This window comes from Lepidochelys kempii, chromosome 1, assembly GCF_965140265.1.
Source record: "Lepidochelys kempii isolate rLepKem1 chromosome 1, rLepKem1.hap2, whole genome shotgun sequence".
Lineage (NCBI taxonomy): Eukaryota > Metazoa > Chordata > Testudines > Cheloniidae > Lepidochelys > Lepidochelys kempii.
Window position 1 is genome coordinate 327,190,168 of NC_133256.1, and position 27,270 is coordinate 327,217,437.

Here is a 27,270-nt window from a genome sequence, read left to right on the forward strand (position 1 = left end):
TTCATAAGTCTAATCTTTCCTGATTTGAGCCCTATTTCTCAATGCAGGAAGGACTCTGCTGACCAAAGAAATACTGGGGGAAGAAGAAATCAAAATAGCTGTTATTTCTTGCTGAATGTAGAATGAGCTCTAAAGACATTATATATTTCAGATGTGACAGCACTGAGCAGCAACTCATCTTCTGAAGAAGATTAAAAAGAACAATGCATAACTTGCTGAGACCTATAACTATGAATCTGAGAACTAGTGACTGTGAAAATCTGCCTTCGCTGGTGTTCTTGAATACACACACAATCATTTCCTCTAATAGACCACCCTATCAATGGTTTGGAATGACTGCATAATATTTTGTTCTCATCTAGTGGGAAGGGGCCTCCTTCCTCCCTGAACTGGAATGCTAAACTGTATTATACTACAAAAAGAAAAGGAGGACTTGTGGCACCTTAGAGATTAACAAATTTATTTGAGCACATCCGATGAAGTGAGCTGTAGCTCACGAAAGCTTATGCTCAAATAAATGTGTTAGTCTCTAAGGTGCCACAAGTACTCCTTTTCTTTTTGTGAATACAGACTAACACGGCTGCTACTCTGAAACCTGTATTATACTGTTTAGCTACTAGGTGACATTTTGTGTAAAATATCTTTTTTAAACAAACCGCAACCATACCTCACAAAGCATTAAAGGATCTTATGATGAACATATCTGGTGTGTATAAACAAGCTCTGTAACTAGTCCATTTCTAGAACAGGAACATGACACTCCACGATCACAATGGTGTGTAGATAGCATGTGACCACCGAAGTGAGACAGAAGATTTCTATAATGCACAGTCAAGTACTTCCCGATTCCATCCAGTAGAGGGCAATAGAACATGGATACAAAGTCCCACGTATGACAAGGGAACACTATGCAGGAATACGGCTCAGACTCTGTAGATCATTTTGAAGGGCTGCAGTCTTAGAATGCAATTTAAACTTCAGTTACTTGTAGACTATGCACTTCTAAGTAGTTAAGATCGCTTTATCACTCTTCTAATCATCTTTCTTCCAACTACTATAATAGGACATTTTCTAAATCAGCAGCATAAATACAGTAGACTTATATAACTTTGTAAGTTTTTTCTAATTGCCAGAATACTACTTTAAAAAATTGGCTAAAAGCTAAATTTGTGTTTTGACTAAGTAATGAGATGTTGTAATTTTACTAGGATCATAAGCCCCGATCCTGCATACACTTACATGAATAATTTTACTCACATGAGTAGCCCCATGGACTTTAGTGTCTGCATGAGTGTGCCCATGTTGACACATAGTAGTGCAAGAGTAAATGCAACTAGTGCTACGTTTTTTTTTAAAAAGGAAAGTCATATAAAAATGTCCAGTGACATTTCATTCTAGTAAATGTTTGAATCCAGTCCTTGGATTCCTTCTTATGTTCTTACTAAATTAACTCCACCAAAAAAAACCCCCCAAAAAACAAAAAACCCCAAAACATTCCAGGTCAAGTTCTCTCCCCTACTGTGGCCCATCTGTGCTACGGTGGTATGAAGGAGCCAGATCTCCCCAGTTGAAGGTTCTTCCAGTGAGGCCCTAGCACAGGGTGCATTCCAGAAGCACGTCCAGAGGGGAGGGATCCTGTGTTATACTCCAGTGATTGTCATCTTGCCCCCAGGGAGGTATGGCAAGGGGAATTCAGTCAGCTGGTACAGATTAGAGAAATCCCAAGGCTACTCTAAACTATGATGGAGAGTCCACGGCACCTTACTCTTCTTGTCGGGAGTTGAGTACAGGTGTTGATTGGAGAGCAATCTACTGTCATTTTGACGGGTCAGAGTGTGGATTCGGGCTATAGTGTAGACCTGCCCTCAAGCTTAGCTCCCAGACCTGACAGCTCTAGGAATCACCAACCAGAAACAAGGACTCTCTATTGAGTCTAATCAGCTCTGTCATTAGCACTCTTTGAGCAGCATCCATATCATCAAGTAGGAACATCTGTCCCAACCCATTTTCTTCTTCACTGGGATTTGACATCCCTACCCTCTGCTTAGCGAGTGAGGTTCAGTTTAGGGGAAACCCTCAATCATGCTAAGAACATGCTAAGAACAGTTCTGCTACCCTTTACTTGTACAATAAGGATTACAAGATTTCATTACCCCTACATTCAAATACTTGAGTAATTTGTAATCCAAGACCAGCCAAAATTGATCATTCTGGCAAAGCAGCTCCATCATGCTGCGCACTTAGGCAGACTAGGCACGTCTACGCAAACATGGTTTGCTCCTAAAGTCTTTTCCCCCATTGCATCACTAGATATCAAGGGGAGCGCTCATTCAGATCCTGTTTCATATATTATTTAGTGCTTTATAGTTTTCCTATATTCTAGTAAACTGAAATGTTTGTTTTAGACATATACTGCCTCTCACACTTAGGAGAAGCTCCCTGTAAACATACGCAAAATTAACTCATTATCCTTCTTTAAAACTCTTCTTTTCCATGATGCCTACAAAAATCTTCACAATTGTTAGGCTGCTGGCATGCTGAGACCACTGCCCATCACGCTGACCAATACTGTTGTGTTGTTTCCATGTAGTTCCCTCTCTGTCTGCCTGTACCCATCTGTTGTCTCTTGTCTTATAGTTAGATTATAAGCTCTTTGGGGCAGGGGCCTTCTCTTTTTTCTGTGTTTGTATAGCACCAAGCACAATTGGGTTCTGGTCCAGTACTGATAGTGCAGAATCTGGAGGGAAAATGGTACACAGCTTTTAAAAAGCTTGGTCAGTGTAGGACCCGATCCCGTTTGAAGTTAATGACAAATCTCCCATTAAGGGCCTGACTGTCTACCACTGAAATTAAAGTAACTCTCTCTTTTTTGCATTTTTGGCTACCAAAAATAGGTAGAAGTGAATGTGTCTGAAAACACATTCTGGGACCAATTCTCCCTTGAATTACATTAATTTTTATACTATTTTATACTATGAATTATACTATTCAATTGATTTAAGTGAAATTAATCCTGATTTACAGCAGAGTTGGACCCACTATGAGTCCAAAAGCGTACTGTGCAGAGAAGTCTGAAATCTTTGGGGTAAAAAGGGGTCATGTCAACACAATGTATGGTATTTATCGGTAATATTAATGTCAGCAATTTAGCTGGAAAGTTATATACAAATCTATGGCTGAAAACTTATCCAGAGGGCATGTGTGTGATAGTGATTAATTGAATTAACTTGAGAAGTCAAGAGAAATATAATGATCTCAACAACAAAAACTAAGGATCCAAAAGAAAACTCTCCTTGTTACTAATTTAAACAAAAACATCATAGGCTGATCGTGGGAGGGACCAAGCTCCTCCTGGAAGATGCTGCACACCCTTAACTCACAACCGGGTTTAGCCTTCACTCACTGAAGTCAAGGCCAATTTTGACATTGACTTTTGGGAGAACAGATTTTGGCCTACTGGCTTGAATTGTTGTTGAGGGCGCTCAGCACTTCATTGTCTCAAGCAATCTGTGATTATTAACTTGCATATTGTAATCAGTGCACTAAAAAACAATGAAATCAGCTATTGTAACATCTGCAAGTGTTCTTGCATGTGCACTGCATACCATGTCTTCAAGACTAGATTCTGGCCTTATAATACTGTATTCCATAATAAACAGTTGCCTTTAAAATAATGAGTATAGAGGAAGAAGAGCTCTTTGTACCTTTATTGACTGTAAAATGCTAGTCCCCTTCTCAGTTTCTACTCTGCAGCTATCACAGTCTATTTTCTGAATCTTCACACAGCCAGTTCCTGATGTCTTGATATCCAAATCTAGAATAGTGAAAGCAAAAATGGGGCTCTCTTAGTGCTAAAGAGAAACAAATAACAGTTCTAAAACACTGTAATATCTGGTCTCAATCTACAATAATTACACGTAGAAGAAAAACAGAGCAGTCACTGAAAATACTCTACAACCACATCTTCCAAAGCTCGGTCACTTTCTGTTTCACTGTTAGCCCAGAGTTATTTTACATGATTTTCCTTGATAAACTGATAATATTGCAAGCCTAAATACCCTCCAACTTCTGAGATTGTTAAAAGAGGCAGTATAGCCAATACAGGATTATAGCCTCCTGGGGAAGAGGGAATAATCCACAGAGTATGCCTCCATCTGAAATTTTCAATCATCTCAAAACATGCCATTCCTATGATCTCAAAAGTACACTTCAAATTTCAGATAACAAATATTGTCTATATATACAGTGTGTGTACGTGCGGCAGAAGGGGCACAGGGAAATCAGTACATTGACTAACGTATCTGCAGAGTAAGTATAGGGAGAAGGTATTAGCCTATGAAAAAGATGTTTGCATATTGTTTAACAGGCATTTATGGTACTTATTTCAGTAGTGTGAGTGCCTCAAACATTTATGAATTTAGGCACATAACAGCCCTTGGGCCTAGCTGAAATTTGGGGTTCATCTCTGGTGCAAAGCAGTTAAGGAGTAATATGGCTATTGGCCCAAGCCTGGTTAGCAACTACCACATTTGGTGGTAGTACCATAGGCACGGACACTAGAGGTGCGGGCGGGGGGGGGGGGTGCTGCAGCACCCACCAGGTTTTACATGGGGCTCCGCTCCTGGCCCCGCACACTGGGTCCTGGCCCCATGCCCGGGGGTCCTGGCCACTGGCCCCACGGCTCCTTTTCTGGCCCCCCATGCAGCCACTGGCCCCACGCCTCCGCTTCTGGCCCTGCACACAGCTACTCACCCTGTGCCTGAGGGTCCTGGCCACTGGACCCGCGCCTCTGCTTCTGGCCCTGCATGCAGCTACCACACCCCCTCACCCCCCTGCTGTGACCACAGCCTTGGCCCCCTTAGCCCTGTCCGGGTTCCCCCTTCCCGGAGACACGGCCCTGCTCCCGGCCCCAGCTCTGGGGGAGGGGGCGCGGACAGGGGGTAAGGGATCTGGCTTTCAGCACCACCACTATTAAACATATTCCAGCAAGACTGGGCAGTACAGCTGAGCTGTCTGTAGGATTTGTACTCACAGCACTGTCTGGATTCAGAGGGAGTTTCTCACTGCTAAGGGATGACATAGGAATTGTACTGGAAAAGAAGAGGCCTCTCCTGGCATTCCTGTCTCTATGACTGCAAACACTGTTGTCTTCCAGTTTTTGTAACCGGTGAGATGGGACACCCAAAAAAACACAAGCTAGTAGAGCTCATGACTCTGACTCCATTGGAGGTTGTGTTGGAGGGTTGGCTGCATGTACCACATCTGGTGCGAAAAATCCGTGAACTGCAAGTGTGCACAGCCAACTATCAGTAGTATCGCCAGTTCAGCTAGAAAACAACATCAACCCCTGCTGATGTGTTGCCAACTCTCATAATACCTGGTGTTTTTCTTACCGCTTCAGCTGCTGGAATCAAAAGATGGCATGTATATCTCCGTTTTCATTCAAATAAAAATGTACATTTCTAGCCCCTATGGTTGCACAGAAAAGTTTGAAAATAAGAAGCTTCAGTGTACCCTAAAGCCTCTCTTCCAACCCTAATCTTCTATGATTCTGTGATTCCATGAAACCAACAGGAAAAGAAAAGGAACCCTTTAAAAAAAGTTTCATGATTTTGTGGAGAACATGACTCATGGTTTTTGAGTGCCTGAGGTTGGCACTATTGCAACAGCACTGTCAGTCTTACAAGAAGGGAGGTCAGGAGAGGCCTGAACCCAGGGAGACACAGGTGCATGTCTCACTGTGCGGGAGAACAGGGATTGGACACACAGGGCACATACCCACACCTCAACTACAACAGAAAACTACATCTGAACCAGCTACACCTCACATACCAAACTTCATAGGTGTCTTCACAACAACAGCGGCCTTGCTGTCCACGTGGTCGGAGACAATCGCCATCTCCTTCAGCGCCTCGTCGTACTTCACCTGCAGGCGATCCAGGTCCACACCCTGGGGCAGGCTGCTGTCCACCCCGCTGACAGTGACCAGCGCTCTGTCCGCGGCCGGGTAGCGGAGCGGGTCCAGGGGGCGCACGGTAACGTGGCAGGGCAGCCGCACCTTCAGCTGGCCGAACGGGCTGACAATCAGCGTCCACTCCTTGAGGGGCTTATTGCCCCTCTTCTTGCCCGCCTCGGGGCCCGCCGGGCTCCCGCAGCCGCTGCAGGGGCCCGTCACGAACAGGGCAGAGCGCGACCAGCTGCCGCCCCTCGCCCCTCGCCCGGGGCCGCCGCTGCTCAACAGCCCTCGCGGGACACCTGCCACCCTCACCCCCAGGTGCCACCAGCCCGGGCAGGGGGGCCGCATATTGCCCAGCTTTGATGCCGGCGATGGCGCCCTTCTCCGCGCGGGGTGCGGCTTATGGGAACGGGGCACCGCGGGCGGGGGTGGGGTCTGCCCCCCACCGGGCACCGCAGGGACGGGCTATGGGGCCCGCCCTGGCCGAGGGCCGGGGCGCACAGCTCATAGGAGGGGACCCCACCCGCAGCTCCCGCACATAACTCGCAGCGGGCGGAGGGGGTGGCGAACAGGTCCCCGGCCAGGGTCAGGCGGGCAGCTCCCCACCTCCCTTTAGCCGATGTGGCTGCTGGGACTTGTAGTTCGGAGCCACAGCAACTTCATAGAGAAAGGAAGAAGGATGAACTACAAATCCCAGCGGGCTACATCACAACCCCTCAGCCGCCCTTAATTCTCTGTCCACGAACCACGGGTTTCCGTGTTCTGCTCCTATTGGACAGAGGGGGAGACGTTGTCACCAATCAGAAGTGAGGGAGAAGGAAGGTAGCGAGGCTGTGCGGCGGGTGGGGGGGGGAGGGGGCTGTGTCTCCATGGCGACCCGAGACGCTCTGGGGGTGGTGAACACGCGGCTCGAGGCTGCCGGGCAGCTGCTAGGGGGAACAAAACGCCCCGGAGGAGGAACCTGACTGGGTAGGAAACATCAGGCAAGAGGAGCCCCGGGTGGCACAGACGCCTCAGCCCAGCGGCTGGGCCCGCGAGGGGGAGAGACGCTGGCTAAAAAGAAGCGGGGGCTGGGGTGCGGGAGCCGTGAGGTATTTGCGGGAGGGGATCGCACTGTGTGGGGCACGCGTGGAGAGGTGCACTGTGCAAGGGGGCGCACGCCCTGGCAGTGTGGCGAGATGCATGGGGTGGGCACCATGGGTAGCTCGGTGAGGGTACGAATTTCCTGGGGGGCGCACCGGGGGTGGTGTTACAGGCCAACATACATGATGTAACCCTGACAGACCCCAGTCGTCGGCAGGCGGGATCGAACCTGCAGCTTAAAGCATGAATCATAGAATCATAGAATATCAGGGTTGGAAGGGACCCCAGAAGGTCATCTAGTCCAACCCCCTGCTCAAAGCAGGACCAATTCCCAGTTAAATCATCCCAGCCAGGGCTTTGTCAAGCCTGACCTTAAAAACCTCTAAGGAAGGAGATTCCACCACCTCCCTAGGCAACGCATTCCAGTGTTTCACCACCCTCTTAGTGAAAAAGTTTTTCCTAATATCCAATCTAAACCTCCCCCACTGCAACTTGAGACCATTACTCCTCGTTCTGTCATCTGCTACCATTGAGAACAGTCTAGAGCCATCCTCTTTGGAACCCCCTTTCAGGTAGTTGAAAGCAGCTATCAAATCCCCCCTCATTCTTCTCTTCTGCAGGCTAAACAATCCCAGCTCCCTCAGCCTCTCCTCATAAGTCATGTGTTCCAGTCCCCTAATCATTTTTGTTGCCCTTCGCTGGACTCTCTCCAATTTATCCACATCCTTCTTGAAGTGTGGGGCCCAAAACTGGACACAGTACTCCAGATGAGGCCTCACCAATGTCGAATAGAGGGGAACGATCACGTCCCTCGATCTGCTCGCTATGCCCCTACTTATACATCCCAAAATGCCATTGGCCTTCTTGGCAACAAGGGCACACTGCTGACTCATATCCAGCTTCTCGTCCACTGTCACCCCTAGGTCCTTTTCTGCAGAACTGCTGCCTAGCCATTCGGTCCCTAGTCTGTAGCTGTGCATTGGGTTCTTCCGTCCTAAGTGCAGGACCCTGCACTTATCCTTATTGAACCTCATCAGATTCCTTTTGGCCCAATCTTCCAATTGGTCTAGGTCCTTCTGTATCCTATCCCTCCCCTCCAGCGTATCTACCACTCCTCCCAGTTTAGTATCATCCGCAAATTTGCTGAGAGTGCAATCCACACCATCCTCCAGATCATTTATGAAGATATTGAATAAAACCGGCCCCAGGACCGACCCTTGGGGCACTCCACTTGATACCGGCTGCCAACTAGACATGGAGCCATTGATCACTACCCGTTGAGCCCGACAATTTAGCCAGCTTTCTACCCACCTTATAGTGCATTCATCCAGCCCATACTTCCTTAACTTGCTGACAAGAATACTATGGGAGACTGTGTCATGGAGCCATTGATCACTACCCGTTGAGCCCGACAATTTAGCCAGCTTTCTACCCACCTTATAGTGCATTCATCCAGCCCATACTTCCTTAACTTGCTGACAAGAATACTATGGGAGACTGTGTCACATGATTTCTGTGTGTATATAAAGTCTGCTGCAGTTTCCACGGTAAACATCTGATGAAGTGAGCTGTAGCTCACGAAAGCTCATGCTCAAATAAATTGGTTAGTCTCTAAGGTGCCACAAGTACTCCTTTTCTTTTTGTGTCAAAAGCTTTGCTAAAGTCAAGAAACAATACATCCACTGCTTTCCCTTCATCCACAGAACCAGTAATCTCATCATAAAAGGCGATTAGATTAGTCAGGCATGACCTTCCCTTGGTGAATCCATGCTGGCTGTTCCTGATCACTTTCCTCTCATGCAAGTGCTTCAGGATTGATTCTTTGAGGACCTGCTCCATGATTTTTCCAGGGACTGAGGTGAGGCTGACTGGCCTGTAGTTCCCAGGATCTTCCTTCTTCCCTTTTTTAAAGATTGGCACTACATTAGCCTTTTTCCAGTCATCCGGGACTTCCCCGGTTCGCCACGAGTTTTCAAAGATAATGGCCAGTGGCTCTGCAATCACAGCCGCCAATTCCTTCAGCACTCTCGGATGCAACTCGTCCGGCCCCATGGACTTGTGCACGTCCAGCTTTTCTAAATAGTCCCTAACCGCCTCTATCTCCACAGAGGGCTGGCCATCTCTTCCGCATTTTGTGATGCCCAGCGCAGCAGTCTGGGAGCTGACCTTGTTAGTGAAAACAGAGGCAAAAAAAGCATTGAGTACATTAGCTTTTTCCACATCCTCTGTCACTAGGTTGCCTCCCTCATTCAGTAAGGGGCCCACACATTCCTTGGCTTTCTTCTTGTTGCCAACATACCTGAAGAAACCCTTCTTGTTACTCTTGACATCTCTGGCTAGCTGCAGCTCCAGGTGCGATTTGGCCCTCCTGATAACATTCCTACATGCCCGAGCAATATTTTTATACTCTTCCCTGGTCATATGTCCAACCTTCCACTTCTTGTAAGCTTCTTTTTTATGTTTAAGATCCGCAAGTTAAGTGGCTGGGAGCAGACTCATTTTATCTCTTTCTTTAAGTGATCTCGGTACCAGTAGATGGGGCAGAACAGCACACCCCGAAGGTGTGTGGATTACAGTGACAACTAGTGGTCAGAGCAGGAGTCTGTCCTAGATGCCGCAGCGAAATCAGGGGGCAGAGCTGGAGTTGTGGTAGGGAGATAAACCATTACTCAGCCAGGAGCCAGAGGCACCTTTGACTTCTATTTTCGGGGGTTAAGGGGCTTAATACTATTAATAATAGGTATAGGTGTAACTTCTGGATTTACCCATTGTTAGTGATACTTAAATTCGTAGGCGATCCCTCGAGATCGAGGATGATCTCTTTCACAACTTCAGAGGGGTAGCCGTGTTAGTCTGGATCTGTAAAAGCAGCAAAGAGTCCTGTGGCACCTTATAGACTAACAGATGCATCCGACGAAGTGGGTATTCACCCACGAAAGCTCATGCTCCAATACGTCTGTTAGTCGATAAGGTGCCATAGGACTCTTTGCCTCTTTCACAGGTTTTATTTTTCATGGGTCCTTTGGTGATTGAGGAGTCTGATTCTTGAGCCACAGGCTCGTTGGCAGACATTGCAGGTGGTGTTGGAAGACAGGGTTGGGCCACGATTGCTGCGTAACAGTTGTCTTTCCTTTCTTTTCTGGCATTTTTCTGCGACCAGGGCAGGGTGATTTTCCTCAAAAGTGGACATTCCCTCTCTGACAAATCTTCGCCAATTATCCCTGTCCTTGGCTGCTGTCTCCCAGTGTTTGGTGTTGATGCCACATCTCTTGCTGTTTATCCTGAGGGTGTCTTTAAAACATTTCTTTTGGCCTCCCCATTTCCTTTCATGAGTTGGGCATACAGCAGTTGTTTTGGTAAGCGTACATCAGGCATGCGCATACAGTGCTTGCTCCACCTCAGCTGGTGCTGGATAATCAGGGCCTCAACACTGAAGATGTTGGCCTCTGTGAGGACACCGACATTACTGCAATGATCCTCCCACTTTATGTTGAGTATCTTCCAAAGAAAGTGCTGGTGTTCCAGGTTTTTCAGGTGTTTTGTGTAGGTCACCCAAGTCTCACAGTCATAGAGGAGAGTTGGGATTACCACTGCTTTATAAACAAATTCTAATATGTGTTCTAATGTTGTAATTGTTGAACACCTGGCGAGACAGTCTGCCAAAGGCAAGGCTGGTGCAGCGAATTCTGTGCTGAATCTCGACGTCTATGTCTGCCCTCTTTGAGAGATGGCTGCCAAAATAAGCAAAGTATTCTACATTTTCCAATTCTTCTTTGTCGATATAGATCTTCCTTGCTGGGTCTGATGATTGACTGGGGACTGGCTGGTGGAGAATTTTTGTTTGGCCATTGTTCAGAGTTAGCCCTAGGCTTTTGTAAGCTTCAGAGAAGCAATTAAGGGCTGTTTGAAGATCCTCCTTTGAGTGTGCAACTACAGCACAGTCATCTGCGTACTGGAGTTCAGTTATTTTTGCCAATATTACTTTAGTTCTGGCATGGAGATAAGAAAGGTTGAAGAGGTTGCTGTGAATCCAGCGTTGGATGCCAGTGCCCTGTGGTAGACGATCTTGGGTTAATGTTTTCATAGCTGCTAAGAAAATGGAGAAAAGGGGGGGTGCCAGTACACAACCTTGTTTTACGCCAGTTTGGATGACAAAGGGCTCAGAGGTAGAGCCGCTGCACAGGATGGAGACAGTCATCTGGTCATGGAGGAGGCTTACAGTGGTGATAAATTTGCCAAACTTTGACATGATTTTCCATAGAGCCTCATGGTTCACAGAGTCGAAGACTTTGGTCAGATTGATAAAGGCCGTATACAGCTCCTGGTGTTGTTCTTGACATTTTTCCTGCCTCTCTGCGAAAATCATGTCGGTTGTGCCTCGTGATGGTCTGAAGCAACACTGGGACTCTGGAAGTACTTCGTCTGCAAGAGGGAGCAGGCAACTCAGTAAGATTCTAGAAAGAATCTTCACAGCGATGGAGAGGAGGGCAATGCCTCCATAGTTGGTGCAGTCAGCCCTGTCTCCCTTTTTGAAAATGGCGATGATGTTAGCATTACGTAAATCAGCAGGGATTTCTTCAGTGCGCCAGATTTTGAGGAGCAGAAAGTGAAGCTTGTTAGTCAGTGTTTCTCCCCCCACTTTCAGTATTTCAGCTGGTATGCCTTCAGGACCTGGTGCTTTATTGTTATTCATTGTTCTTCAAAATTTCTCGATACTTTAAATGACTGCTTCTTGGAGCAGCTGGTATAGGAACCCACAAGGGGAGAGGCAGCTCTCGATTTAGTCCTGAGTGGAGTGCAGGATCTGATCCAAAAGGTAACTATAGCAGGACCGATTGGAAATAGTGACCATAATATAATAACATTTAACACTCCTGTGGTGGAAAGAACACCTCAATGGCCCAACACTGTGGCATTTAATTTCAGAAAGGGGAACTATGCAAAAATGAGGAGGTTAGTTAAACAGAAATTAAAAGGTACAGTGACTAGAGTGAAATCCCAGCAAGCTGCATGGACACTTTTCAAAGACACCATGATAGAGTCTCAACTTAAATGTTTACCCCAAATTAAAAAACTCAGTAAAAGAACTAAAAAAGAGCCACCGTGGCTTAACAACCATGTAAAAGAAGCAGTGAGAGATAAAAAGGCATCTTTTAAAAAGTGGAAGTCAAATCCTAGTGAGGTAAATAGAAAGGAGCATAAACACTGCCAAATTAAGTGTAAAAATGTAATAAGAAAAGCCAAAAAGGAGCTGAAGAACAGCTAGCCAAAAACTCAAAAGGTAATAACAAAATGTTTTTTAAGTACACCAGAAGCAGGAAGACTGTGAAACAACCAGTGGGGCCCCTGGACGATCAAGATACAAAAGGAACACTTAAAGACGATAAAGTCATTGCAAAGAAACAAAATGAATTCTTCGCTTCAGTCTTCATGGCTGAGGATGTTAGGGAGATTCCCCAACCTGAGCCGTCTTTTGTAGGTGACAGTTCTGAGGAATTGTCACAGACTGAAGTGTCAGTAGAGGAGGTTTTGGAATTAATTGAGAAACTTAACAGTAACAAGTCACCAGGACCAGATGGCATTCACCCAAGAGTTCTGAAAGAACTCAAATGTGAAATTGCGGAACTGTTAACTATAGTTTGTAACCTGTCCTTTAAATCAGCTTCTGTACCCAGTGACTGGAGGATAGCTAATGTAACACCAATATTTAAAAAGGGCTCTAGAGGTGATCCTGCCAATTACAGACCAGTAAGTTGAATGTCAGTACTAGGCAAATTAGTTGAAACAATAGTAAAGAATAAAATTGTCAGACACATAGAAGAACATAAATTGTTGGGCAAAAGTCAACGTGGTTTTTGTAAAGGGAAATCATGTCTTACTAATCTATTAGAGTTCTTTGAAGGGGTTAACAAACATGTGGACAAGGGGGATCCAGTGGACATAGTGTACTTAGATTTTCAGAAAGCCTTTGACAAGGTCCCTCACCAAAGACTCTTATGTAAATTAAGTTGTCATGGGATAAGAGGGAAGATCCTTTCATGGATTGAGAACTGGTTAAAAGACAGGGAACAAAAGGTAGGAATAAATGGTCAGTTTCAGAATGGAGAGAGATAAATAGTGGTGTCCCCCAGGGGTCTGTACTGGGACCAGTACCATTCAACATATTCATAAATGATCTGGAAAAAGGGGTAAACAGTGAGGTTGCAAAATTTGCAGGTGATACAAAACTATGCAAGACAGTTAAGTCGAAAGCAGACTGTGAAGAGTTACAAAGTGATCTCACCAAACTGGGTGAATGGTAAATTTTCAGAATGGAGAGGGGTAACCAGTGGTGAACTGGAGCCAGTTCGCACCGGTTCGCTAGAACCGGTTGTTAAACTTAGAAGCCCTTTTAGAACCAACTCCATGGGGGCTCCAGGGCTGGAGCGCCCAAGGGGAAAATTTGGTGGGTGCAGAGCACCCACCGGCAGCTCCCCGCCCCACCCCCAGCTCACCTCCACTCCACCATCACCTCCTCCCCTGAACGCGCTGCCCCATTCTGCTTCTCCGCCCCCCAATCAGCTGTTCAGTGCGGGAAGCTGGGACAGGCTGAGAAGCAGGCCGTGGTTTCCCGCTCAGGCCCAGGGAGGCGGAGGTGAGCTGGGGCGGGAGGGGAGGGGGCGCGAGGAGGGCCGTCCGCAACGCAGCAGGTAACCTGGGGGGGGGTCACGCAGGGGAACCGCTCCCTGCCCCAGCTCACCTCCGCCTCCCTGGGCCTGAGCGGGAAGCCGCCGCCTGCTTCTCAGCCCTCCCCGGCTTCCTGCCAAACAGCCGATTCACGGGAAGCCAGGGCAGGTAGAGAAGCAGAGCAGGGTGGTGCATTCAGGGGAGGAGGCAGAGCAGAGGTGAGGTGAGCTGGGGCCGGGCGCAGGGCGGGGAGCTGCCAGTGGGTGCTCTGCACCCACCAAATTTTCCCCGTGGGTGCTCCAGCCCTGGAGCACCCAGGGAGTCAGCGCCTAAGGCGCCACTTTTGATGTGATCTGTGGGGGAACGGCTGCTCCCCCTGCTCCCCCCAGCTACACTCCCCTGCCCCTAGGAGCCAGAGGGACCTGCCGGATGCTTCCTGGGAGCTGCCCCAGGTAAGCACCTCCGGGACTCCCCACCTCGCCCCCCAGCAGGTGCCTCTGGCTCTTAGGGGTGGGATGGGCACAGTTCTGGGGGCAGTCAGGGGATGGGGGTGGATGGGGCAGGGGTCCTGGGGGGGGCGTCAAGGAACGTGGGGGGGTTAGATGTGGCAGGAGTCCCACGGGGTAGGGGTGGGCAATGACCCCCTCGTGGGGTTAGGAGGGAACCCGTTGTTAAGATTTTGGCACTGGGGGTAACTAGTGGTGTTCCCCAAGGGTCAGTCCTAGGACCAATCCTATTCAACTTATTCATAAGTGATCTGGAAAAAGGGGTAAACAGTGAGGTGGCAAAGTTTGCAGATGACACTAAACTGCTCCAGATAGTTAAGGCCACAGCAGACTGAAGAACTTCAAAAAGATCTCAAAAAACTAAGTGATTGGGCAATAAAATGGCAAATTTAATGTGGATAAATGTAAAGTAATGCACAATGGAAAAAATAACCTCAACTATACATACAATGTGATGGGGGCTAATTTAGCTACAACTAACTAATCAGGAAAAAGATCTTGGAGTCATCGTGGATAGTTCTCTGAAGACATCCACGCAGTGTGCAGCAGCAGTCAAAACAGGATGTTAGGAATTATTAAAAAAGGGATAGAGAGTAAGACTGAGAATAACTTATTGCCCTTATATAAATCCATGGTATGCCCACATCTTGAATACTGCGTACAGATGAGGTTAAGTCCATTAATGGCTATTAGCCAGGATGGGTAAGGAATGGTGTGCCTAGCCTCTGTTTGTCAGAGGGTGGAGATGCATGGCAGGAGAGAGATCACTTGATCATTACCTGTTAGGTTCACTTCCTCTGGGGCACCTGGCATTGGCCACTGTCAGTAGACAGGATACTGGGCTTGATGGACCTTTGGTCTGACCCAGTATGGCCATTCTTATGTTAATTTGTTTAATTGCTTTGCAGACCTCCTCAGGTGTTGGGAGGTTGGCAAGAGTTTCCATGATTGGGTGTTGAGGGATGGAGTCAATGGTGTCGTCAGTCACAGTCGATTCTCGATTTAGAAGCTTTTGGTAGTGTTCCTTCCAGCACTTTTTGATTGATTCATTATCTTTAAGATGAGTACTACCATCTTCGGATATCAGAGGTATGAGGCCACATGAGCTTGATCTGTACAGGGTCTTTGTCTCACAAAAAAAGCTCTGCAGATCATGTCTGTCAGCAAATGTTTGGATTTCTTTTGCTTTGTCTTCCTACCATTTGTTTTTTGATTTCTTGAATCCTTCTTTGAACTTCAGCTTTGAACTGATGGAAAAAGCTTTGCTTCTGACTGGATAGTGGTTGGTTTTGCCAGTCACAGAAAGCTTCTTTTCTGGTCCAAAAGGGCTATAATCTCAGTGTTGTTGTCAAACCAGTCCTGATGGTGGCGGGTAGCAAGGCCAATGGATTCCTTGCAAACCTCATGGATGGTCTGTTTTAGGGCTTCCCAGTCTTCTTTGACACTTATGTTGTCATTTCCAGGTGTGCATATGGCCGGTTTTTCACTGACAACTGTTTGGAAATTCTCTTGGTGTACTGAGGATTGAAGTCTTTAGATGTTGTATTGCCATCTGTGTGATTTGGATTGCTTTCTATGTTTCAGGCCTTGCCAATCAGCTCCTTCCCCTCCCTCCCAGCACCTCCTGCCTATCACAATCAGCTGTTCAGTGGCATGCAGGATGCGCTTGGGGGAGGGGGAAGAGCGAGGGCAGGAAGAGGCAGGGGGAGGGGCAGGAAGCGGCGGGGTTGGGAAGAGGTGGGCTCGGGGCTTGGGGGAAGGGATGGAGTGGGGGCGGGGCCTGGGCCTTGGCGCCTCTGCTTACTCATACTGGTGAGTAGTTAGTTACTTGCATGAGTAGTCCCATTTAAATCCACTGGATTGCTTGCATGGTAACTGCTTATCATTATGAGTAAATGGTTCCACCATCTGGCTCTGTGTTCTAAATTTATGCAAATATAATTTAACTTGAATGCATAATTGTTAAACAAGCTTAAGTTAGTAAAAGAGGACATCTCTTTAGTGTGCTACTTCAGTACTAAAAATTTACAATGTAGTATTACTCTGGCAAAGAATCTGTGTTCCTACTACTATGAGACAACAAGTGCAGGTGACTGGCAGTTGTTAATAATTCAATAAAATGTGCTTCTCAGCATACATGTTTCTGTAATTCAGTTTCTAAATTTGAAGAATGAAAGTTTAAAGGGACTGTCAATTCTATTTAATTTGGCAATTCTATGAAGAGAGAATGTATAAATATGGTACCTTCTTAAGCAGCAGATCTGCTTCATCTGCATATACAGGGTCTTATCTTATTTGAGTAACTGCAATAAGATTTCACTGTTTTTCACTCCTGTTAGTCCTGCAAAAATTAACACTGCTAGGAGAGAAAGACCTTGATTCTATTCTGATTCATCCACGGAACTCTTTTCTAAAGAAGTCTTGTGATTAAGGCACTGGACTTGGACTCAGGATCTGGGTTCAGTTCTTGACTGCTACAGACCTTTCTATGTGGCCTTGGGTAAGTCACTTATGACTCACTAGTGCAAACTGCTCCACTGGCTGGACCTCTGTGTCTGACTTCATCAGGGATCAAACGTTTGTCTGTCTTGCACTTCTCAGTGCAAAGATCAAGGTTTTGACCTCTTTGGGTAAGTCTACACTGCAACTAGGAGAAAATCTCCCTACTTGGGTAGACAGACTGACTCTAGCAGGGCTTGAGCTATCGCTAGTGGCACTCCAGCTATCAGGCTAACAATTGCAGTATGGACATTGCAGCCTGGGCTGGAGCTAGACTTGAGAGCTCAAGTCGCCATGTCCATATTGCTATTTTTAGCATGATAGCTTGAGCCCAGCTAGTATAAGGCTCTACCCAGGCTGGGAGGCAAACTCGCATCTGCAGTGTACATCTGTATTCTGAAAACATTCCAAAACTGTAGAACCATTATGTAAGTTTATAACTCGTTCCAAGTTTCATTTATATTTGAGTTAGACATTTCACTTTTTAGATATTGGAATACAATGTAACTTCTCTGCTTTGCATTGTGACCCTTAAAGTCTAGTATCTCCCAAGATACTTTTTAATTCTGGTATTTGGGAGGCAATTGATATATTCATTACAAATTTATATTAGGCCCATGGAGAATGGCATATGCCTTTACTACAGTACAAACTGCTTCCATTTTAAGAACAACATAGCTTTGTTATGTTCTTCCCCCCTGAATAGTTTAGATCAGCAGTTCTCAACCAGGGGTCCGAGGCCCCCTGGGGGGCCGCAAGCAGATTTCAGGGGGTCCACCAAGCAGGGCCGGCATTAGACTCACTGGGGCCTGGGGCAGAAAGCTGAAGCCCCGCTGCCCCGGGCCTTGTCACCCAGAGCTGAAGCCGAAGCGTGAGGAGCTTAGCTCCACAGGCATGGGGCCCCAGGGAACTGCCCTGCTTGCTACCCCTTAACACTGGCCCTGGCTTTTGTATGCAGAAAAAGAGTTGTTGTGGCACAGATAGGCTGTGGAGTTTTTATAGCATATTCAGGGGGCCTCAGAAAGAAAACGGTTGAGAACCCCTGGTATAGATAGTAGAACTGCAACCTACAGTGTGAATGCCATATATCCACACACACTCCCACACACATGGATACTTCACCTCTGTTTAGAATTTCTTCCATGTATCCTTTGTTTCTTTTTCTTAAAATCTTTCAGCATGGCTTAGAGACCTGAACAGAACAGCAGCAACATTGAAGATAATAAATATATTTAGCAATTTTAACATTTTGTAGATGAAAATTATTTTATTTATCAATATGTGTACATGTTTATGTACAATACTTCCTGGATTCAGTCTTGGCATCTGTGCTGTTTATATTGGGCTCACAATGTTTTGACTCCTCAAGGAGGCAAGCAAATTGTTTTTTTCCACAAGCAAATATAGCTGCTTAAAGCTATCTGTAAATGTCAAAACATCCTTGAAGGAATTCCAAACAGCACTAAAAGCAGGCTTAAATTTTACCATTCAAAGATTTCACTGCCCTAAGAGACCACCGTACCTTTCATTAGCCAATTGTAAATTATACAACACTTTTGTGTTTGTTTTTTTCCCCCGACAACAGTTCTAAAAAAAAAGGGCGGGGACCATTATCTCAAGACTTGGCACTCTGGTTTTTGAGTTGGAAGATACTGGAATTTTTATCTGAGAGATCTGAATTATGCTATTTCAAATACTGATTTGGAACCCACTCTGAAAGAAAAGTGTGTTTATCTATTTCACTTCAATTTAATCCTGACTTCTGTCATTTATTATAAACAGTTTTAGGTTAGGGGGGAAAAATTCATTACATACTACAATATAGGTTTGAGGGGATGGCAAGCTCGGCCGATTTGTGGGTGGGTTCCACCTAGCACAACGAATTTGGCCTGTACTAGTACTCAGTGCTGCAACAGAATGTTAAGTACTCTGCATAGCCATTACTGCCATCGTGAAGCAGATGAAAAGATAGTCTTACCTGAATTTACTTCTGTTGTTGACAAAACACAGAAAGATGTACAAGAGGACAGAGCACAAAGTGAACCTTTACAGAAGGCCACAATCTGCCCTTGAGAATGTTTGGCGCTATAAAAGACAAAATGGTGGTAAAACTACAGCAGGCTGGCAATCAGTGGGTCAACAGCTGAGATAATATGCTATGTCATTGAGAGTGTGGAGAACAGCAGCTGCATCCTAAAGCCTCATTCTGTAGCTAGTTACAATCCAAAACATGAAATTATAGTTTACATATAAAGTTTGACTGTGTTACAAAAGATCACTTACATTGAATTGAATGCTAACTGTTCATCTCAGAAGATGATGGTGTAAGCATCAAAGCAGTTCAGTTACTGTGTGTCATGCTACAGCAGGGGTGGCAAACCTGTGGCTCCAGAGCCGTATGCAGCTCTTCAGACGTTAATTTGTGGCTCCTTGTCTAGGCACCGACTCCGGGGCTGGAGCTACAGGCGCCAACTTTCCAATGTGCCGGGGTGGGGGTGCTCACTGCTCAACCCCTGGCTCTGCCACAGGCCCTGCCCCCATTCCACCCCTTCCCACCCCCTCCCCTGAGCCTGCCATGCCCTCGCTCGTTCCCCTCCCCCCCAGAGCCTCCTGCACACCACAAAACAGCTGATCGATAGGTGCAAGGAGGGAGGGGGAGGCGCTGATTGGCGGGGCTGCTGGTGGGTGGGAGACGCTGGGAGTGGATGGTGGGAGCAGATGGGGAGCTGCTGACATATTACTGTGGCTCTTTGGCAATGTACACTGGTAAATTCTGGCTCCTTCCCAGGCTCAGATTGGCCACCCCTGTGCTACAGCATCATGAGTGGCTAAAAAGTCCAGTACCCAAGTGACAGTCCTTGCCATAGATAATGCACATGTAAAGTGCAGGGCCAGAGGTTGAAGCGAAGTTACTACTAGCTCTTGAGACCTGCTGCCTCTTCTTCTTTGCTCTCTTCTTTTTTTTTCACCACCTCTCTTCAACCTCTTTGACTCCCTGGTGCAGCACAGTCCTCCAGGATAGCCTATTACTAGCAGCGTCTTCCGAGATTGTGCTGTCAGCATTGAAAGTTTTCAAGTCCTTCTTGCATATGTCCTTGAACCTGACCCTAGATCAGCCCAGTGGCTTTGGAGTACCCACATGTTCTCTGTATAGGAGATACTTTACATAATGGCAGAAGCTGACACTTGTGGGTGCTTTGCAAATGTGGTACAAATATGAGCCTTACTATGTCATGTCATAATTTAAAATTGTAAATTAAAGTAAAATTGAGAGGCAGGGTAACCCTGTGGTTAAAGCACTAGACTCAAGTTCCATAGATCTGGGTTCATTTCTCAGTTCTGCCATAGATTTTCTATATAACCTTGGGTAAATTACTTAATCTCTCTGTGCCTCAATTCCCTGTCTATAAAATGGGGGTAATAGTACTTTCTGTGTCTGTCTTGTCTATTTAGATTGTAAGATTTTAGGGGCAAACACTGTCTCATAGTATCTGTTGTACAGAACCAAGCAGGATGGTCTCTGCAGTCTTCACTGGGGCCTCTAGTTACCTAGAGCAGTGGTTCTCAAACTAGGGCTGCCGCTTGTTCAGGGAAAGCCCCTGGTGGGCCGGGCTGGTTTTTTTACCTGCCGAGTCTGCAGGTTCAGCCAATCGCAGCTCCCACTGGCCGCGGTTCGCCCCCATTGGCCTGGAGCGGCTCCCACTGGCTGCAGCCCCCATTGGCCTGGAGCAGCGAACCGCGGCCAGTGGGAGCCGCGATCGGCCAAACCTGCGGACTCGGCAGGTAAACAAACCGGCCCGGCCCGCCAGGGACTTTCCCTGAACAAGCGGCAGCCCTAGTTTGAGAACCACTGACCTAGAGTATTGTAGAGCTGGCTCCCACTAATGCCAGAAACTTGGTGACCTACATTCGTAAAATAGGACATTTATAAAGATGGGATTTTGCCAAACACAAGAGGAGGAATGTAATACAGCCAAATTTTCAGATCTTTATTCACTACTGACTCGGGCTAAATACCTTTTTATTTTATCACTATTTGTAACTGTTATTGAACTCTTCACAGTGTTTTGGGATAGAGTGTGTGTGACCGGCATCCCGGGGGAGCCAACTGAGGTCACTCAATTAGGGTGAATTGCAAAGAATATGGCAGGCAATACCCAAAGCTGGTGGATATTCCAATACTTAGATTTACCAAGCCAGCACAATACAGCTCCTATTATACCTCACTGGTTACTCAGAAGCCAACAACACAATACCCTTAAAGTAACTCAGCCTCAGGCCTCCACCTAGACACCCAAGTCAAATATGATGAGGATTAATGAAAATCTTACTCATCATAAAAAGTTCTACCAATCCCAAAGGATCAAACACATTACCTCCTAGGTTAATGAATATTCCAGATTTTATCCAAATACATGCTTACAGTCAATTCTTATTAACTAAACTAACATGTATTAAAAAAGAAAAGAGAGAATATAGGTTAAAAGATAAATATACATACAGACATGAGTTCAATTCTTGAGGTTCCAATTCATAGCAAAAATGGTGAGCTTTGTAGATGCAAAGAGATCTTTCAGAAATAGTTTCTAGGTTATAGTCCAATGTTTGTATTCAGGGTGGTCCAGTCAGAACTGGGATATCAGTCCTTATGACTTAGGCTTCCCCTGCATGAAACCTCAAGCAGATCTAAGATAAAAGGGATCAGGACCCAAGGGTCTTTTATGCAGTTTTCTAGCATCCACTTGACCATAGAATCCTGGGTAAACAATAGGCTTTTGATGTAACCTTCTGTTTCCTAAACTTCACCAGTAATTAACTACATGGATTAACATAATTTATCCATTAAGCAATTTATCACAAACTTTAAAGAGACATATAGACTATTACATCATTGCACCCCAAATTCATCTAAATATTAATATTCCCGTTTCATCTCTGAATCAATAGCTATAGTGACAGACAGGAACTGTCTGTTTCCATGGCTAGCATATATAAGTAAACACACACAATTAATATCACTTCTAACAACATAGGTTTTCATTTCAAAGTTCTAGTCTATCTAGCATCGAATGGCCCTTATTATCATTTGCATACCTTTCTAACATGACTTTAAAGGTTGGCTCTGGGTTATTTAGCCTGCCAGCTCTTTAACCCTTTCTGGCCATGTGTTACACTTTGTATAAGATTCGTTGGAATTATATAATAGTGGTAACAATAATGATTTGCATGGTTATATTTTAATTAGACAATGTCACAGTGTGTATGAAAGATATAATAACTTTTTGATGTTATTACTTACAACAACCTCCTTGAAAGCCACTTCTTTGAGAAATCTTTCCTACCCCCTTCTTTTCTTCAGTAATTTGCCAACTTTCTCCCTTTTCTCAGAAATTGTGCTGTTTTCTCTTGTGTTTGCATGTTTTGTAATTTGGGGCCTGATCTTGCAAAGACTTATGAACATGAATAACTTTCACTCACATGAGTAATACCATTAGACCAGATCATGCCCCAAGATCCACCTATGTAGGGTCCCCTTTCTATGCAGATGTCTCCTTTCAACGTAAGAAGATTGGGAAGGCCAGGAGTAGAGATGGGCAATTTCATGCTGGATGGGAGGAAAGGGGAACACACAGCTTATCCCTTGACTAGCCCTAAGGAAGTTCAGATAAAAGGTAAGGTTGGCTGTAGGATCCTATCCATAGTAGAGATTCCTCCCTTTATGGGGTATCCGTAGGTAGCCATAACTAGGGAGAGCCCCTTGTTTAACAATTACTTTGGAGATACGCTACCAAGCAGGAGTGGCAACAGAAATAAAGGGATAGTGTAAAGGCACACTGTCTCTGTGGGGCTGGGCAGTATGGTTACTAACTTTCTACTAACAGAAAACCAAACACCCTTGCCCTGCCCCTCCTCTGAGGCCCCACCCATGCCCCCACTCCTTCTCCAAGGCCCCACCCCCACTCACTCCATCCCGCCCCCTCACCCGTTTCTTGCTCTCCCCACCCTCACTCACTCATTTTCACTGGATTGGCTCAGGGGGCTGGGGTGCAGGAGGGGGTGAGACTGAGGAGTTCAGAGGGCGGGAGGGGGATCAGGGCTGGGGCAGAGGGTTGGGTCACGGCAGGGAGGGGGGAGTGAGGGCTCAGGCTGGGGCTGTGGGCTCTGGGGTGGGGAACCTTTTTTCTGGCACAGGCCATTGACCCCCAGAAACCCACCCACGGGGCGCGGAGGCTCGGGGCTTCCTCCCACAGTGGGACCAGGTGGCACAGCCCCGCCGGGGGGGGGGGGGGAGAGCATAGAGGCTTGGGGCTTCGTCCTGCAGCAGGATGAGCCAGAGCAATGGCTCCAACCCCGTGGGGGGGCAGGCATGGAGTCTCGGGGCTTCCCCCCACAGTGAGATGAGTAGGCCCAGTGGCTCCAGCCCTGCGAGGAGGCGCCGAGACTCAGAGCTCCCCCCCACAACAGGGTGAGCCGGTGCTCATGGCTCCTGACCCCTGACCCGCGGAGGGGTGGGGGGCCTGCTGGCCAGATGAAATTAACCGGGGGCACTGGTGGATCTGGCCCACATGCCCTAGGTTCCCCACCCCTACTTATGTGTAAGAACCAGGGGAGGGACATACCGTCTGCTTCCCAGGAGCCTGCAGAGCTGAGGCTAGCAGGGAGCCTGTCAGCCCTGCTGCGCGGCGCCACCAACTGGACAGTCAACGGCCTGGTCAGTAGTGCTGACCGAAGCCGCTAGGATCCCTTTTTGATGGGTGTTCTGATTGAAAATCGGACACTTGGTCACCCTAGGGCGGCCCTGGACTTTTGTGGATTCTGTAGGATTTGTTTGGTTTAGGGATGATCCTGCACCTCTCCAGCAGAAAAATGTGAGGGGAAACTTCAAGAAATCTTCAAATTTTTCCTCTTTCTTAACATTCTACTCGCAGTTTTACTGAGTGAGAGGCCAGCCCAGCCCACTGAATTCAGTGGAACTGCTTGCACAAATAAGTGGTTTTGAAACAAGTCGCTTAGGTTGTAAATTATTCAGACAGGGAACATGTTTAACTGTGATATGATCACTGTAATTCGGTTTATGTATTCTGTATTATTGTTTTTGCTGGTCCTTTAATTATCATGATTAATTGTTGCTATTTGAGGTGTTACTCACTACATAAGAATTCCTCTATGGACAAGATCATAGTATCATAGAATCATAAAATATTAGGATTGGAAGAGACCCTCAGGAGGTCATCTAGTCCAATCCCCTGCTCAAAGCAGGACCAATAAAAACTAAAGCATGGGCTGGGCTGAGATAATGTAATGTTTTTAATATTTGTGTCCTGTTTGTAAATTTCATGATCCTGTGAGGGAAGATCTGTTTACACTGACTTGAGGGTGATACTAAATCTCTATAGATATATGTAATATTTTGAGCCCTAAACTCTCTGGGGCAAGATTGCCTTCTTATGTAACCCTTCTGCCAGGCCGAGTTGATAGCAGCAAGGGCCGCGTTCAGTACACAGGGGTTCCCTCTCATCAAAGCAAATGCAAAACTGGCTTGAGCCCCCACCCAGTGACCTGGGAAAATCTTACACACACCTCTGGGCGCCTCAAAGAGGCAATACTTCCCCTCTCGCAAGCACAGAGTCTCGGTGTAGTAGAGAATCTTTAATAACATGAGGTAAACAACATCAGCATTAAATTGGGAAAACACCACAGCTAGTGTTCATTAACCAAACCATGAGCAAAGACCCACCCCAGCAAATTTGGCGACGTCCGTTCCCTCGGGTTCTTGAGTCCCACAACCCAAACGTCTCGAGTCCAGCAATCCAAAAATCACTCAAAGTCCAAAAAGTCCAGCCCCAGAGTTCAAAAGTTCATCTGCAGAGTGTTACTCCCCAGTCTGGGTAAAAATGTGCATGTGTGTGTGTGTGGGGGGGGGGGCGGACAGAGGTAAGGGGCACCTTACGTGACCTGAAGCTGACTGACTGCCCCACAGGGCTCCGCTCCGCATCTCACAAACGGCTCCGCTCGCCGTCTCACGAACGCTCCGCCAGCCCATCCACGAACAGCACCACTGCGCTCTAGATCTTCAGGCTCCCCACTTCTTGGCACAGTGCTCAGTGATTTCAGCTCTCAGTAATTTTAGCTCTTTAGTGATTTCAACTTGTAGTAGTGGGAGCCTTAGTGTTGCTGCACCATAAGGCCAAAGTGAATTCAGCACAGTACCTGTAACTAGACTCTTAATACCCCAAAATTAGCTCTGGCATTCCACAGTGGAGAGAGACAGAGGTGTAATTGATGTTTCAGGCCCTCACAAAGGGAGCCCACACCACCCAGTACTAATACCCCTCTCAATTCACAGAGTTTTGGAACCCAGGTCCCTTGCCTAGTGAGTGCTACTTAGTTGATGGTGAGTCCCTGCATCATACAAAAGGCCAAGTACAGTTCCACTGTCCTTGATTCCCATAATCAGGGTAATAACAATTTATTCTTCCTGCCCCAATAACAGAGACACTGGGGATCCCACAGCAGCCAAAGTGACCATTTGGGCAGCTATGGCCTCTTTCTAGGCGGGATGGGTGTGCCTATACAAATCAGATCAGCCCGACGTTCTTTTCCACAACTTGCCACACCTCACCACCAGATGTCAGGGTGGAGCTCATCCTGACTCCGCTTACAGTTATATTGTGTTTTTATGATACCTATACTAGGCCACCATAGGAGCTACTTTAGTACAAAAAATAATCTGACTTTATTCTGCTGAATATATGTACATTACAGAAAAAACAATTAAGATCTAACATGGAAAAAATATGAACAGGTCACAAAATAGTATGATATGATAATAAAATGTATTTAGTGAGAGACTCCTCTTTAACACATGGTAATTCCTTAACTACAGAAAAATAAATATAATTGAGTCTTGACAACAATCTCAATGACAATTTTTTTTGTCAGTCATCAAACTCACTCTGATGTGTTTTGACATACTAACAGTAGAGTCAAACTCCTCCCAGTATTCACCATCAGCCAGATAGAGCCTACTTTTTATGACTCCAACCAATCAAATCTCTTCCTACAGCTCAAGAAGAAACAAACGTCTGAAAAGCTTCTTGAATTATAGCAATTTGAATCAAAGCACTAGTCTATACTATAAAGACTTTGCTGGTATAACTGTACAGCATATACCAGTAAAAGGACCTAAACCATCTCCTTACACAACAATCTATACCATTAAAAGGACTCTTTACCACTATACATTTTATTTATGCAGGTGATTTTGCTTGCATAGCTATATTGATTGGGGTGTGATTTTTGTCCCCCTCTCTACTCCTAGCCAACATAGCTATGCTGGCAAAAAATTGTAAATCTGGCCTACAAATGCCTCTCCACTGCCTCAAGTCACTTGGAGGTGAGGACTCTCTGCACTTTATAGGATAATGCTAATAAAGAGGTGAAGGCATAGCTCTCAAAACGTTTGACTCTGACTGTGCTTTAAGGAGGATTGTCTTCTATCTACAGAATTATGGCGTAACTAAACCATTAGAAGGGTTTTATAGCATTTATACCATAGAGTGGGACACAGTCTCTTTACAGCTTTCATTAAGGCAAACCTCTGAAAATGATCATTGTGTAATTTTCTTTATTTGAACACAGGTCTCATTCCAACTCACATTATATCTTCGTTTTCTTCATCTCCTGCATATGTGGTTGCCAACCCTCCAGGATTGTCCTGGAGTCTCCAGGAATTAAAGATTTTTAATGAAAGATTATGTCATATGATGAAACCTCCAGGAATAAACCTAACCCTACTTGCATAGTGTGTGTTTCTAAAGATTTGTAAATGCTGAATATTGGTATTTTTATTACTTCACAGAACTTTGAAAAAATGAGTGATGCTGGTGAAGAAAGTTCCAGTTCCAGTGACTCAGAAACAGAGAAAAAGGAGCCTATTTATGCCATACCTCCATCAATTAATATCCAAGATGAGGGATCCATTGATGTAACTGCAAGTCCTGCATTTCAGTTTCTAGATGAGGTACTGTATGCCTAGCTTTCTAGAATACAAGTGTTAATAGTTAGTCTGAAATCCAATAACTGTTGGTAGCAACTGAAAGTTGTTACCATTTTTTGTTGTTTGGCCTATGTGAAACAAGTTGGTGTTCTTCTCAGTTTCCTAATGGATAGGGACCCACATCACAAAAACAACCACAACAAGAAGATCTGGTGTTGGCAGTTTTGGTGGAGATGTCAAGGATTAATGGGAGATGGAGACAGATTTGCGCTCCATAATAAAGGTGGTGTCTCACGGTCAGAGTTGTTTGGGCTGGAAAAAGCTTGCACTGCGGTTGCCCATACTGAACTTCTTCTGGGAGTTAAAAGAGGACTTCATTCTCCAGTTCTGCAAATCTAGTACTTTTTACTAGAATTATTTTCACTTTAGGGAAGAAATTATTAAACTTGGAATATTCTTCAATAAGGTGAAATAACCATACAATAAATCACAAAGCATTAATTTTACTTTTACAGATGATGCAGCTGACAGCCCCATCGGTAGTCTGCGTTCTTTCTTCC

At 45.9% G+C, this 27,270-nt stretch overlaps 2 protein-coding genes across 6 annotated transcripts in view; one reads left to right on the top strand and one right to left on the bottom strand.

Moving 5' to 3' along the window:
• FAM185A (family with sequence similarity 185 member A) overlaps window positions 1-6,564 on the bottom strand; it is a 77,418-nt gene extending 70,854 nt beyond the window's left edge. The window contains exons 1-2 of the mRNA XM_073328557.1: window positions 5,833-6,564; window positions 3,705-3,814 (exon numbers count right to left, since the gene is read on the bottom strand). Coding sequence (XP_073184658.1) covers window positions 3,705-3,814; window positions 5,833-6,304 — 582 coding nt within the window. The 5' untranslated portion in view covers window positions 6,305-6,564. The remainder of the gene's footprint in view (window positions 1-3,704; window positions 3,815-5,832) is intronic.
• Window positions 6,565-6,847: 283 nt separating this feature from the next.
• CCDC146 (coiled-coil domain containing 146) overlaps window positions 6,848-27,270 on the top strand; it is a 127,317-nt gene continuing 106,894 nt past the window's right edge. For 4 of the 5 annotated variants that reach the window (XM_073328559.1, XM_073328561.1, XM_073328563.1 and 1 more), the window contains exons 1-2: window positions 6,848-6,925; window positions 26,573-26,734. In XM_073328559.1, the coding sequence (XP_073184660.1) occupies window positions 26,585-26,734 (150 nt within the window). In that variant the 5' untranslated portion in view covers window positions 6,848-6,925; window positions 26,573-26,584. Of the gene's footprint in view, window positions 6,926-26,572; window positions 26,735-27,270 lie in introns of those variants that run through there. The other variant, XM_073328560.1, reaches the window with a different exon arrangement.